General features: G+C 31.9%; 1 protein-coding gene and 1 pseudogene across 3 annotated transcripts; both read right to left on the minus strand.

The window, feature by feature from the left end:
- Positions 1–1122: 1122 nt before the first annotated feature.
- On the minus strand, positions 1123–4312 carry LOC105118250 (zinc finger CCCH domain-containing protein 39-like). Of its 3 annotated transcripts, XM_011016151.1 has the most exons (5): positions 4121–4311; positions 3744–3815; positions 2999–3662; positions 1741–1982; positions 1123–1533 (listed from the first exon to the last, which is right to left on the minus strand). In XM_011016151.1, exons 2-5 carry the CDS (start codon positions 3762–3764, stop codon positions 1513–1515), a joined length of 948 nt encoding a protein of 315 aa, XP_011014453.1. In that variant the 5' UTR covers positions 3765–3815; positions 4121–4311; the 3' UTR covers positions 1123–1512. The 3 variants fall into 3 exon arrangements, with proteins under 3 accessions (XP_011014453.1, XP_011014451.1, XP_011014452.1); XM_011016149.1 differs by having other exon boundaries at positions 3744–4311; XM_011016150.1 differs by lacking the exon at positions 1123–1533 and having other exon boundaries at positions 1729–1982; positions 2999–3645; positions 3727–4312.
- Positions 4313–12026: 7714 nt separating this feature from the next.
- Positions 12027–14102, minus strand: LOC105118251 (putative amidase C869.01; annotated as a pseudogene).
- Between the last annotated feature and the right edge of the window lie 214 nt (positions 14103–14316).

Genomic DNA, 14316 nt, shown 5'->3' on the forward strand with positions numbered 1-14316 from the left:
TTTCCCTACTCATTGCTTGGCCTGTTAATAATGAGTTGCTGATTGGATATTTTTCAAGCTTGTCTTTGATTCACAGAACTACTACCACTTGAATGAGCAAATCTAGCGTTCCTCGGGTATTTATCTATTACTTTATTTATTTTTTAGAAGAAGACTCAAACAAGTCCTGTAAGAGGTGACACTGTGCCAATTGACATACCTTCTCTTGAAGTTTTTCCAACATTGGATGTAGGAGGCTTTCTGATTTTAGTAGCTTGTTCAAAGCCAGATGCAATCTGAATCAGCTGCCGTTCTGTACCCTTAATGCCAAAAGGCACCCCAATATCGTCATAACCAGATGGGACATTGATTCCTGGGAATCCTCCATTTGCAAGCAAGGACAGGAGCAACAGATGCGCTGGGAGTCAACAAGGCATCTAGCTTGTTAGCTGACATCAACTTCTGAAACCCATCTCTTGTCAGTTTTGATAAATTTGATAATGCCGCCAATTCCGCTTGTTGGCCCTAGGATCGGTTACGAATTGAAATTTGACTATGCAAAATTGTGATCTCGGCTTAAGGAATTTCCTGTAACCCCTACAAGTTTATGGGCTTGGCTGTTTAATGCGTTGGCTTCATAGTCTCTTTGGATCAAACCCCACAATCACATCAAACAACACCGTCCTCGTTATGGCCTGGGGACCTGTTGATTCATCACTACAGAAACTCCATCTTGTCAAACAAGGCAGGTGCTAAGAATTAAAAGAAACTCTAAATGGTTTGTGTGGGTTCTGTGTTTCAAGACTCAAGTAATCAACTGTGAACTTGTATAGGCATCTCATCTGCGTTATGAGTTTGTATTATTATTAAAATATTTAGATATTGTAAGCATGTTTTGGAAGAAAAAAAATTTAATAACTTGAATTATTATATTAACCAACTAAATAAATTAACTTTATAAAAATAAATAACACGCTATTAACTTGAATTAAAGAGTGAAATTATAAATAAAAAAATAAAAAAAAATTATGAAAAAAAAATAAGAAATATTAAGAATAAAGATAAAGTTAAAAAACAATAATATATAGTAAAAATTTGAACGCGTAAATTTTTTCAACTTTTTTTTTTTTCTTTTTTCCCCATCCATGATGCTCCCACTTTTATATTAGTATAAATAAAGGCAATGTAAAAAAATAGAGTTGCATGTCCTAGAAGAACATCATCTAGTCAAGCATAAATAATTGATGAATCACTTCAGATTTCGACGATTTGAGAGGATCCCAGGAATTATAGAGTCAAGGTCACCAACACCATTGTTGTTTCCAACTTAATTGATTGTCCCCTCACAAGCTCACCTTTCTTTCAATTGTTCAATATTGCTGGGCACTTCTCTTTGATTTATAACTTGCATTGCATTAACTCGGTTAGAGTTAGAACCATGTCTTCCCCCTGAACTGCCCGCCTTCTGCAGACTGCTTCTATGTGGTGTTTATCACTGTTGTTTGGGTTCAATTTTTGTGTGTTTACCAAGAATCAATGGTGGCTAGTTCCATACTGCAAAAAGAACATATCAATGAAGGAAAACAATGGGTGAAAAAAGAAAACTATTAAAATGCCTCATCTCCTGTGACTTTGGACATCTCAACATTCTGTAGTACAAAATTTTAAACCTTGGAAACAGAACAGTCAAAAAACTCTTGATTCGACTAAAACATGAATACAGTGCAAACTTTAACTGTGAACTCAAACTCAACTCTGCACCTGGTTTGTCGAGGTGTGCACTAATGACAGATCATCAAGCCAATCGGCATAAATCCGATTTATTTTCTTCTGTCCTTTCCACTTTAATAAACATTTCGTACCCTTCTCTTCAACTAAACTAGGCACATTCACCGTCATACTTGGAGACGTGTTATTAGGAAGAACAGGTGTTGGTGAGTTAGTCACGGTGGAGCCTGCATTTCCTGCTTCCACCTCATTGCGTCCACCAGGAACCTGCAACTCTGAGTTCAATGGAAAAGTATAATTTAATAGATAAAAACAAAAACAGAGCCCATCAATGATGATTTCTTTGCATCTTTTCTAGAGGAACACAATTGTGATTAAATGGCGCAACACGCATCAAATACAAGGATCAACTTTTCTAGTCAAGAAAATAATGGAAGATAAGAAAATAAGACAAATACAGCATCGCACACAATTCTTACTGCTTACTCGCATCAACATTGTGCATGCTTGTGACCAATTCTGTCTATCTCTAATCATAGAGCTACAACTGAGGACCCAGAAAATATTACTGCTGCACAAGATGCAGCGGTTCAAGTTTCTAACTAAAAAAATAAAATTCTGTTCTAGATAACTAAATAATATACTTTAAAGAGATAAATTATGAGTGCCTTTTCAGGAGATAAGAAGACAGCCTCACAGAAAGTCAAAAAGAACAAAGCAAAATCAAGATGTAGGACATGCTGATCCTGTTAAATATTAGATTAAGAAGATTCGACATCCAAAAACACTACTCTTTAAGGACATTAAAAGGCTATTCTAAACAGATACAGTGTGAATAGAATTAGGAAATGATTAAAAGAGAACTGATTGACCAAGGGATCCATCTCCAGAAAATGGAAATTTGAATATTAGTTAGCACAAGATGAACTTCTCTCTATAAATGATAGGCCTTTAACTTTCATGCAAGGATTTTCCATCAATTCGAAGGCAGATAAGGTGACATATAAGAGCTATGCCAGTATCTCAGGGGCCACTAAAACTACAAAACGGAATTTTTAAGCTTAAACTCGCTGATTTATTTTAACAAGTTCAGTTGGAAGTCACCGGGCTCCCCAGAAAGATAAATCAAGATATCATCATACACTTAAAGCCTACTGGGAAAACAAATGAAGAATTCCAATTCAAATAGTCTGACTCGTTAAGATTTAACCAAACTATAACCCTAACAACTACTGTAGTGGCAAACAGGTTAAATATAACAACGAAATGCAACTTAAGCAACAGAAAGCACCTGCTAGCCCATGAGCAAAGTGACATTTCTCTCCAAAGGGGCATTGACCTGTCATCTCCCACTTCGTGCACAACTTTGTCTTCCAATAAACAGGCTTTATTAAATTTGATCGAGGAGCATCCGAAACAGCAGTGTTTGCAGGCCTGTTAACTTCAGCAGCATTAAAGACGCCACTTCCTTGGCCCATCAGGTGGCCTGTAGTCCCTATACTTATTGCAGAACTCTCCCTGAACCTCCCCGCGTCCTCCCTGAAATTTGCTGGATCCTCGTGAAGGAAATTACACCTGTCCCCATAAGGACACTCCTCCCCATTATAAAACTTCTTGCACAACTTCATCTTGTGAATTATCCTCAGATCATCTTCCCTATTAGTCGCTGTTGACCTATCCTCTTCATTACTTACACCTACACTCACTAGTTCCTTCCAATTTGGTGGGGGCTGCCTCAAATCTTGCATTCCATGAGCAAAATTGCAATTCTCACCATTCCTACAAGTACCAGTCTTAAACTTTGCACACACTCTTGTCTTGAAAAAGATGTTGGTTGTTCCCTTGTGGACTGGAAGGCTGTTTGTTGGTGGCACCCTAGAACTCATGGATTGGTTGGAATTGTCCTCAGAGCTTCTAGGTCTTTTATAAGGAGGTTGGTGTTGTTGTTGTTGTTGTTGTTGTTGTTGTTGTTGTTGTTGTTGTTGTTGTTGTTGTTGTTGTTGTTGTTGTTGTTGTTGTTGTTGTTGTTGTTGTTGAAATTGCTCATTGTTATTCATCACAAATTGAGGCCACACATCAACAGCATCACTGCCTGATTGATACGAGGCCTGTGATGCCATAAAAGAAACAGGGGAATCAGGGTAACTCATATTTCTACAATGTAGAATCAAACTTCTTGAAAAGAACCAACTTAGACCTCAAAAACCCTTGATTTAGAACACTAAAACCTACCAAACCAATTGAGAAAGATGCAATCTTTAGCACCAAGACACAAAATTTTCACTAAAGATATGAACTTTTGGTTTAGAACTGAATCAACGAATCAATATTGGGCAAAGAAAGAAAAATCCAGATCTATATTTGGATCAAAACCAAAGAAAACTAAACAAAACCGATAGAATTTGGGACTTACTTGAGAGAATTAATGAATGGTTGATAAAAGAATTTAGACAAAACCCAGATGAGAAATTTGGCTTATAACGATGACAAGTTTATAGCTTCAACAGAGGTTTATATACAAAGTCCAAATATGAACAGGAATGGTACAAACTAAACCCTAGCCGCCAAATTGAGCTAATTCATATTTGATTGGGTTTTTGTTTTTGCTTTTAGGAGACAGCCTGAAGTAATTAAGATTAACCTCTGAATTTGTCCATTAATGTTCTTAAATTATTAATTATCAGACAAATTAAGATTTGTTGTTAAATTTGACTGTTAAGGCTAAAGCTTGAACTTTGATAGTTATTCTCAATGCTCTGAGCACGTCGTTTTAAAAAAAAAATTAATATATAAATACAAATAATTAGAAAGAGGCAAACAACAAATGATTTAGTATTTCTTTTAAAACAATTTGACCAGGAAGAAAATTCTTAAACCGATGTTATCTCTTTTTATTTAAATTGTTAAAATAAAAATACTAAACGACATGTTTTTTATTATTATTTTCTTAATTATTTTTATTTATAAAAAAAATAAATTGTTTTAAAACAATGTCGAGTCAAATTTGAAGGCATGCCTTAATTTATAGCTGTGAGTTCAGGGTGATCAAGGGACTGCATCAAGTAATTAAGCAATCAAACAGCTGAGATGGAGGAGAAGCAGTGATCCTGTGTTCTATTATGCAATACCAGCAAGGAGAATGGACCTTTGATCAAGTAATTATGCATAAATTAAGGAATCAATTGATACAGTAGATAATAGAGTAAGGTTTCGATGAAAGAACAAAATTTTCAAACTCTTATTATTATTATTATTATTATTATGCATAATTAATTAATTATTATTTTAAAAAAGAACCCCTTCTTAGTTTCCAACATTAATGGTTGGATTGCCTTCTCCATCCACGACCACAATAGCCAATCTTCAATTTCGCTTAATCGACAAGAGCAGCACCGTCATTAAGTTATTTTTAGTTTTATTTAATTTTTTAGTGACTAGTTTTTCAATATAATTAATATTTTTTTATCAATAATATTTTAATTTAATATTTAAGTATTAAATATATCTATAATATTAAATCATATTTATTCTCTACACCATAATTATTGATTATTTAAATAAAATTTAAAATTCTTTTTAAATCTCATTCTTTCCTGACCAATAATTTTTCAGTTAATATTATTTGAAAACAAATAAAATATATTTTTTTTAATTCACATATGATAATTAATCATCTCTTAATCACTTAGGTATATTCATACAATTTATGTTATATTTAATATTTGTCCTTTGATTACCTCTATAACAACAGGTAACAAGATTAAAACATAGCAATTTTTATATAAGATGACTTGGTGATCTCAAGTATAAAGATCATTTAAACAACCATCACATGAACCTTTCCATAGATATAGGTGATCTCTTTTATATAGAATTCTCATGCGGGTTAGTTCAGTATATATACCTTATGACAAGTACCTATACATTAGTTCCAAGTATCTCTTACACCTTAATTTATGAAAACAATTGCTTCATTTCATAAAGAAAAGAACATAATATGTGTTAGTTTTTACGACTCCAATGAATGTCGAGTATTTAAGAGAGCATCAACTAGGAATATTTTAAAAACAATACATAGATGCAATAGGAACTTCATAATTATAAAAACTTTATAATTTTCTTTACAAAGCATTTTTGTCTCATAAACTTTATCTTTACTCTAGATTCATTAATCTAATATCATATAAATATTAAAGATAAATTAAACCTTTATTATTAATAAATATATGTTTACATAAATATAATATTATCTCTAATAACCAACTGATTAGCTATAAAAAATATTTAACCAACATATATTTCATCTAAAGGTTTAACAAATAGAAAAAATTACTCCTCGTATACCTTTTCCCTAGTCTCATTAAGATATATTGTAACCTCTAAACTCTTGCTTCATGATATCAATATTTCAACGTGGTGGCTGAGCAATCGTTTTGCTATCACCCATCTCAAATCTGTATTGATTCTATTAGGGTAAATTAGCCAAAGAACTGTATTTATAGTATTCGGGGCTGAAAAAGATTAGCTAAGATCTTAAACATTCACCAAGAGCGATGAAAATCCTAATAAAGTTAGGAAACCTAAGTTTAAGTGTATTTTAATTGCTTTTCGAATCCTTAATTCAAGTGCACTTAGATTGCTTTAGGAATCCTTAGTTTAAGAGGGATTTTATTTTAAGCTAGTTTAAGTGGATAATTAGACAAATATAAAAAAAAAAATTAAGGAGTATTTGATCTTTGTTAATCTAAATCAACTTCATATAAGGAAATCATTATTTTTTTCATGTTTTTAGGTTCACAAGGGAATCGTTCTTAATCATCCATGATTCATCCATTTTTCCTTTTGAGCATGTTATCAAGATTTAAGATACTCTCACAATAGTCGTTATATCCATATTAAATGAGATTTGATGCATGTATTGGCTCATCCATGATAAACTTAAATTTAACATGTTCAAAAAACCTCTTAAAAAACTTTAAAAAAGTCTCTCATAAATATATGATTTCGGGCAACAATCTAGGTCCAAATTGGGTATGTTGCTTAACTAAAAGAAACAGACCTAGGCTGCTACCCAACCCCATAGTGGGCACATGTGTTTGAGCCCAATTAGGGTGTTAGGCTCCAAGGCACCACCCCTAATGAGCACGTGCATGTGCCTAAGCCCAACTACCAGTGGTTTAGACAACATGTTTAAGTTTATTTTTTTACTGTATCGAGCTTAGTCAACTTGTCTGACCCCAACACTTCCTTTAGAATTGCTCCAAGACCCTATGCAAGTCCTTCAATAATTTTGAAGACCCTTACGCGATTCCTCTAATATTTTATATTGATTCAATATGTATTATTTTAAATGAAATACAACTCAAAAATGCCATATTAATTTATAGAGGTGAAATTACTCTTCAGCCCCTCCTCTAAAAAAAAAACTCACGAGCTATAAATACCTTGTAAATTCATCAAGTTCAAAGTTTATAATCTCTTCATTTTTAATATTTTAGCATTTATATTTTCAAAGTTTATTTTTCTAAAATGTCATTGTATTTTCTCTCTTTAGAAAAACATTTAATTAAACATCTGAGATTATTTTCATCTACCAAATAGGATTTTTTGTATGTATCAACTTCCAACTGCCTCAGTTTACCAAGCACCAACTATTTGGTACCAACCACTTTGACTTACTAGGAATTAGTCACTTTAGTTTACCAGATACCAATTATCAACTACCTTAACTATGAAGAAATAATCAGATTACTAAAACTAAGAGATTAATATATTATCCAATATATAAACCTTATTTATAATATACTTAGATGTTTTGAAACATCATCAAGCAAGAACAATGGAGTTAATGTGGCTGTCTATGATTTCTACTATCTATGATTTCTACAGTTAGCTCGCTTTGAAAAAACTAAACATGCATATTAATTGATAAATATTATACATTAAAAAAAAACACTAGAATGAAAATTATTATGCCCCATGACACATAATAGTATTCATTGTAATAACATAATTATTGTCCCTTGTCCATTAAAACTTTAATCTAGGCATTAGAGGTAAGGTAGTCTTTTTACTATGACAGAATTGTTTTTTTGCAAATACTATGGGTTAGTTTGGTAATTTTATTTTTTAATCTACAATAAAATTATTTATTTAACCCTAGAATAAAATAATCTAATGCTTGTTGCTCAAGAACATGCTTTGAATTTTAAATTTTTTAGAATAGTGTAATTACTTTGATATTCTTAAAGACAAAACCAATTGAACTCTCATCCAAGGGTTTCTTTTTTTATATTTTGTATTATTTTAATTATAATTTTCAATAGTACTCAGGAGCATTGTTGTGAATTATATTTATTAAATATAATTAAAAAATTATTAGTGCGTGTGCGGCACTCATTAGCTTGTAGACGCCAACACACCATTCAAGTGGGGTATGAGGGTTTGTCCAACCACTAAACACCACCTTCTAGAAAAATATTTGAAAGGTCTTGGGGCCTTTGACTAGATAAGGCAATGCGTGTTCCAAGATTCATAGAGATTTGATATCAACAATCATTTTTTCCCCTTCTTCTCTCCCCCCAACCTAGATTTTCATGTCAATCTCTTAAAAATTCAAGAACAACCCTTTAATATGTTGATTCTTCAGATTTGGTTCATTTTCTTTTTAGTATAATTTTTTTATCTTGAATAATTTATAGAATTTGGTCCCCGATCATTTGATTACTATTTTTTTTGTTTGGAATCATTTTTTAAATTGATTTTGTTTTATGATTTCACCCTCCTCTGCTTTTTTTCTCTTATCAAATTTAATCTATATCTTTTTTATTGTTATTTTTTTAGACTTGATAATTTTTTATTTTAAATCATATATGATTTTATTTTATGATTTCACCATTGTTTTTTTTTCCTATCAAATTTAATTTTTATTCCTTTGATTGCTATTCTTTTTGTTTGACAATTTTTAAAAAATGATATTTTCAAATTGGCTCATAATAAACTTCTTGAACGGAATCAGATTCATGGTTTCATAGGTTACATGTTTTTAAAAATTGACCATGTTTAGAATAGTTGTTCGAGTTTGCTTGGTTTTTCCAATTTCACTCTCCTTGATTTTTTTTAATTTATTCTTCTTTCTTTAATTGTTATTTATTTTATTTTGTATCATTTTTATTATTTTTTAAATTGCATACTCCTTAGTTTTTTTCTATTAATTTTTTTATATAATAGTTTTGTTGCTTTTGTAGTTTTTTTAAATATTTTTTTTAACCAATCTCATCCTTTAAAATTAAATTGATTGAGAATTAGACTTCTTTATTGAATCCGAGTAAAAAATTTCATGGGTTATAAATTTTAGAGATTAGATCAGGTTTAAAAGATTAGCTGGCTTTTCTTGGTTTTCTCCTTTTTTCTAAATCGATATTTTCTTATTTTTTATTCTTTTTTTATGGTTTGATTCTATTAGGTTAGCCCTCAATAATTTCTTTCTATTCACTCCATGACATTGTTAATCTCTAAACAATCTATCAAATTATAAATGTTTTGTAATTTTATTCCTTATGATTTTTTAACTTTTTAAATTTGATACTTATTATTTTAATTGTTATTTATCTTTTAAGGATTATTTTAATTTTTTTCAGATTTCATCCTCTTTGGGTGTTTCTCTTTCAAATTTTATCCACATTCTTTTTGTTGCTTTTTTTTTTTTGGCTTTTGCAAGTTTTTTTATTAATATTTTTTTCAAGTATTTTATCCTTTAAAATTAAATTAGTTGACAGTTAAGCTTCTAAATTGAACTCAAATCTAAGATTTAATGAATTACGAGTTTAAAATTAGATCAGTTTTATGAGGTTTTTCTAGGGTTTTCTTGGTTTTTTGTCCTTTTCTAAAGTTGATGTTTTCTTCTTCTTCTTCTTTTTGAAGTTTTACTTTTTTTGTAGTTTTCTTTCTATTAAGTTAATATTGAATTATTTGATAATCTAGATAGGTTTAATTATGGTTTTTTTTCAATTAATTTATTGTTATTGTTTTTTACATTATTTAAATTATTACTTGAATAATTCGAGACTTGAATTTTTTTAGTCTAGCATTTTTTTACATAAAAAATAAAAAATTATTTTGCCCATGACAGAGCGCAAGCAACATATTAGAGTCCAACTAATCACACACCAAGAACAAAGTAGAAATTAGTTGATCATGGTGCACATCAACAGTAAGTAATAAAATCAGAGCTTACACGACAATCCTTTGTGTATAAAACTGTTTTGTCTAGCGAAAAATATTATTAAAAATTGCTCACTTTGTCTAGCGCTATGATCAATAAGTTAATTTTTAAGATGATGCTAAAAGATTGGATTCCTGATATTGATCCTAACCGCTTATATTCAATGCCATATCAATAAGGAGAATGGACCTTTTGTCTCCATTGCAAAAACTTTTTCGGTTATGTCAAACTATATATAGACAGGCTTAGCAGGGAGGAAGATGTTTACTCAATATTGTGTTTACTTGATGACATGATCAAAAAATTATTGTCTTCTTCCAAGTGCAAAAGTGTCAAAATAATAAATAACTCGGTAAGATAGGGTTGAACCACAAAGAAGTTAATTGTATAAATTATAAATAACAGCAACATAACAACAACAACAACAAGAATAATAATAATAGTAGTAGTAGTAGTAGTATTAATAATAATAATAATAATAGAAGAAGAAGAATAAGAAGAAGTTGATGAGAATTTTGAGATGGAAGATCAATATAAGGATTAAATAATAATAACAACAAATATCAAGGTTAGAGAATCCACTAATGGTATTTCAAACAAGTATGGTATAAACTCTAGAATCCACTAATGGTATTTCAAACAAGAATAGTATAAACTCTTTTTATTACTCAATTGGAAACCACACACAAAAAAGGTTTCAATCGGATTATAAATGGTTAACATAATTACATTAATTATCTTATTCGAATAATGTTAATACTTGTAAATGTTGTCAGACATTCATGATTATAACTTATATTAACAACAAATCAAGTTTCTTTCATAGCACAGGTGTGGGTTATACCATACGGTTGGACTATAAAAGTGTTAAGTATTTGTTGTACCAAGTGTTATACAATATAGATCTAGATTAGTTATTTAACAAGCAAAGTATTAAAGAGTGAACAAGATAACAAATACAAAATATGTTAGTATCAAATATTAAAATCCATATTAAGTTTACACTATACTTATTTTTACACCATTAGTGTAACCTTTTCACCTTAATATAATAAACTTAATTAAACATAATAAAAGGGACAAACATAAATAAACAAGATAAAAACATAAATAAGATAAAAGTTAACTAAGTAAAGAAAAGGAAACGAAAGGCATAAACAAGATATTAATAAAAGCAAAACTTAAACATTACAAAAATACAAAGAGAGAAAGTAAGAGCATGATCTTGATCTGGAAACCAAAATGCCTAAATGCATAGCAAATGCCTTCTTTTATAGGCCAAAATTGGAAACTATTGATTTGATGACTAATTAATGAATTGATGACCAACTCTTGACTTAGTGACAATTCTTATCTTCTCTTGTCTGCCCAAAACATCATTAATAACGTTAGAATTGGAACCACTTGAAACATGAAAGTTCTAGGAAATTGTCTCAGCTTTCTAAGAAAAAAAATTGAGGTCATTTGGATTTCTAAAACTCCATATATAAGTTAAACACTGAACAGTGTTCGGACTGTAGGACAAATTCGGACTTCTTCGTTGTTTCTACAATTTAAACTTGAAAATGACCTTTTTAAGTCTTGAACTCCAATAAAAGTTGTAGGCCTATATCTTACCTTTCTATCCATATAAAGTAGACTTAAATCCGGGATCTACAACTCCAGATATGACCCAATTACGAACAGTGTTCCGGTTTGGACTACACCAGTATCTCTTTTCTAAGTTTGGTCATCTCTCTGTTCTTTCAATTTCAGTTCTTAAACTCATCAATCAATTCTTTAATTTATGTGATGAGCTTGCATTTAAAATAAATATTTATTATAAATTAAAGGTATATTATATTATTAGATATGTTATTATAAAACATGCTTTAGTTAATAAATTATTGATACTTCAAGTGTAAAATGATAATATAAAACCTTGATAAAATATACTTTTAAGTACTAATTACTTAATAAGATTATGTCACTTAACCAACAACCAATAACTCAGGATTTCTCATTTATTTTTTTCTTTTATCTATTTTACAAGAAAATTCTAACCCAGGTCTTGATGAAAAGGGAAGTAGCGATTAAGCCACAGCTTATTGGTTTCCTAGATATTATTTATTTCTTTTGATTTGATAGTAGGAGGCTTCGGGATCTTAGTAGCCTGCTCGAAGCCAAATGCAATATGAATCAGCTTTGGTTCTGTACCCTTCAATCCTCCAAAGTTAATGCCGAAAGGCACCCCCATATTATCATAACCTGAAGGGACATTGATTCCTGGGAATCCTCCAATTGCTAGGACAGGAGAAACAAATGAACCAGGTGTCACCAAGGCATCCAGCTTATTATCTTTCATCAACTTCTGAAATCCATTTCTTGAAAGTTCTGCTAAATTTGACAGTGCAGCATTCTCTGCGTTACCGATTCCATTTGTCGCCTGAGCTCCTAGAAAGATGTCTTGTCCATATTCGCTGAGATATTCCTGCGTAAAGATTCGAGAATGTATTAGCATATTAAGTTTATTGAACGGAGATCATTGCAACATGCACGTATGAAAGGAACCTGTTTTCATTATGGACACTCACCAAATCTGCAAATTGCTGGTTGAATGCTATAATATCGGCTAAGGTTCGCACTTGGGAAGACACCAGCTCTTTCAGGTATGCATTTAGAGATATTTTAAACTCAGCAAGCAATGCTGTTGCTTCACCACTCGCGGCAAAATTTAAGATAGTACTGATGTTGGCTATTTCCAAGTTCTCTAGTAAAACTGCACCTTCTTGTCTTCATTTGCAGATAAATTTTGCATCATCTTATCAAATATTCTTGTACTACACATCAAAATTGTGCTGGATAGCATATTATTACATTAGTTCTTGAAGTTTGTTTGGTTACCTTAGTGTCTGGAGATGGTTCTCAAAAGCTTGACTCTCAGGTTCACTGACAAAACTCAAGAACGGATTCCTTACTATTCCAAGTCTCTTCCCTTTGACACCATTAGGCTTGAGATTATGTTTGTACCCACCACACGGAATATACTTTGATTCTGCTTTGGTTTCATTATCGTTGGAATAACACCTACAATGGCATCAAGAACATGAACAGCATCCGATACTGTCCTGCAGAGAGGCCTGTCCCATCCAGAGCCGAGAAATGACAATATGTTGATAGAAAGACTAATTGCAGAGAGTTAAGGTAATAGCAGGTTTCATAGATTTAGAACAGTAGCCATTTTGGACTAAATATTGGGCAAAGGATCTGCTTTTTCAGCCCTGAAAACGTATGATTCGAATGATATAATACAATCACCTACCCAACGGTGTCCTGTCTAGGAGAAATTGTGATAACTCCAGCACGGCTGGTGAGACCTACTGTTGGTTTTATACCCACCACTGAGTTAGCATTGGACGGACATAAGATGGAGCCATCAGTCTCGGTACCTAGTGAAACTGCTACCATATTTGCCGCTACTGATACTGCTGACCCACTGCTTGATCCACAAGGATCTGCTGATAGATTATAAGGATTCTGCAGAAAGTTTCAGAACACCAGAATGTTACCATGGCTTGCAATCTAGTGTAATGTCACACTTGTTATATAGCAATGGGAATAGCAAATCAATAAAACATGATGAAATTTTTTTAGAAAGCTACTTTCACAAGGATCTTGCCTTTCCCTGTCCACCTCTAGGACTAAAGCCATTAGGAAGTGTAAGAGACCTAAAAGCAGCCCACTCAGTCATGCTAGCTTTTCCAAATATAATAGCTCCTGCTTTCCTTAACTTCATGACAACACCTGCATCCCGAGGCACAACTGATCCGAGAAGTGCAAAAGATCTTGCGGTGTTGTTCATCTTATCCTTGGTCGCAATTAGATCTTTGAGAAGAATAGGAATGCCATGCAAGCCAACTGATGAACCTGGTGCCTTAATCCTGCGCTCGTAGTCAGCCTAATTAGCTTGTAAGAGTGCATCAGGATTTACTTCTATAACCCCTTTAAGGACTGGATTGAGTCTGTCAACTTCTTTAATATAGAACTTAACAAGTTTCCTTGAGGTAAGTTTGCTCTGCTTAAAAGCAAGCTGGAGATCATCTATGCTTGCTTCTTTCATTGAGAATGCGTTGCTTGCTATGATTAAAAGAACAAAAATTAGTGAAAACTTCAGAGGTGTAAAGGCAGCCATATCTAATTAGTGATGGGAAATCGCAACTGACAGACGCAATTTATACATTCCTTTTGGTTCTTGATATGATCAAGGAATATGTACAGTGAACCTGAATGGAATGAACCTGCGAGCTGTTATCATTTCTTGACCATGAAACATCCTAGGCAAAGAAAAATTGGTGAAAATTATCGTGCTTATCTAAAAACCCTCACGAATCAGCTTGCGTCGGAGT

The sequence above is a fragment of the Populus euphratica genome, unplaced genomic scaffold (assembly GCF_000495115.2).
Source record: "Populus euphratica unplaced genomic scaffold, PopEup_1.0 scaffold1828.1, whole genome shotgun sequence".
Taxonomy (NCBI): Eukaryota; Viridiplantae; Streptophyta; class Magnoliopsida; order Malpighiales; family Salicaceae; genus Populus; species Populus euphratica.

What these genes read in the sequence shown, in the direction of transcription:
- LOC105118250 (XM_011016149.1), bottom strand. Translation starts at nt 3,857, where the DNA reads ATGAGTTACCCTGATTCCCCTGTTTCTTTTATGGCATCACAGGCCTCG. An exon ending in CTTTGCTCATGGGCTAGCAG is followed by an intron (nt 1,983 to 2,998) that starts GTGCTTTCTGTT and finishes CATTGAACTCAG; the next exon opens with AGTTGCAGGTTCCTGGTGGA. An exon ending in TGCACACCTCGACAAACCAG is followed by an intron (nt 1,534 to 1,740) that starts GTGCAGAGTTGA and finishes TTCTTTTTGCAG; the next exon opens with TATGGAACTAGCCACCATTG.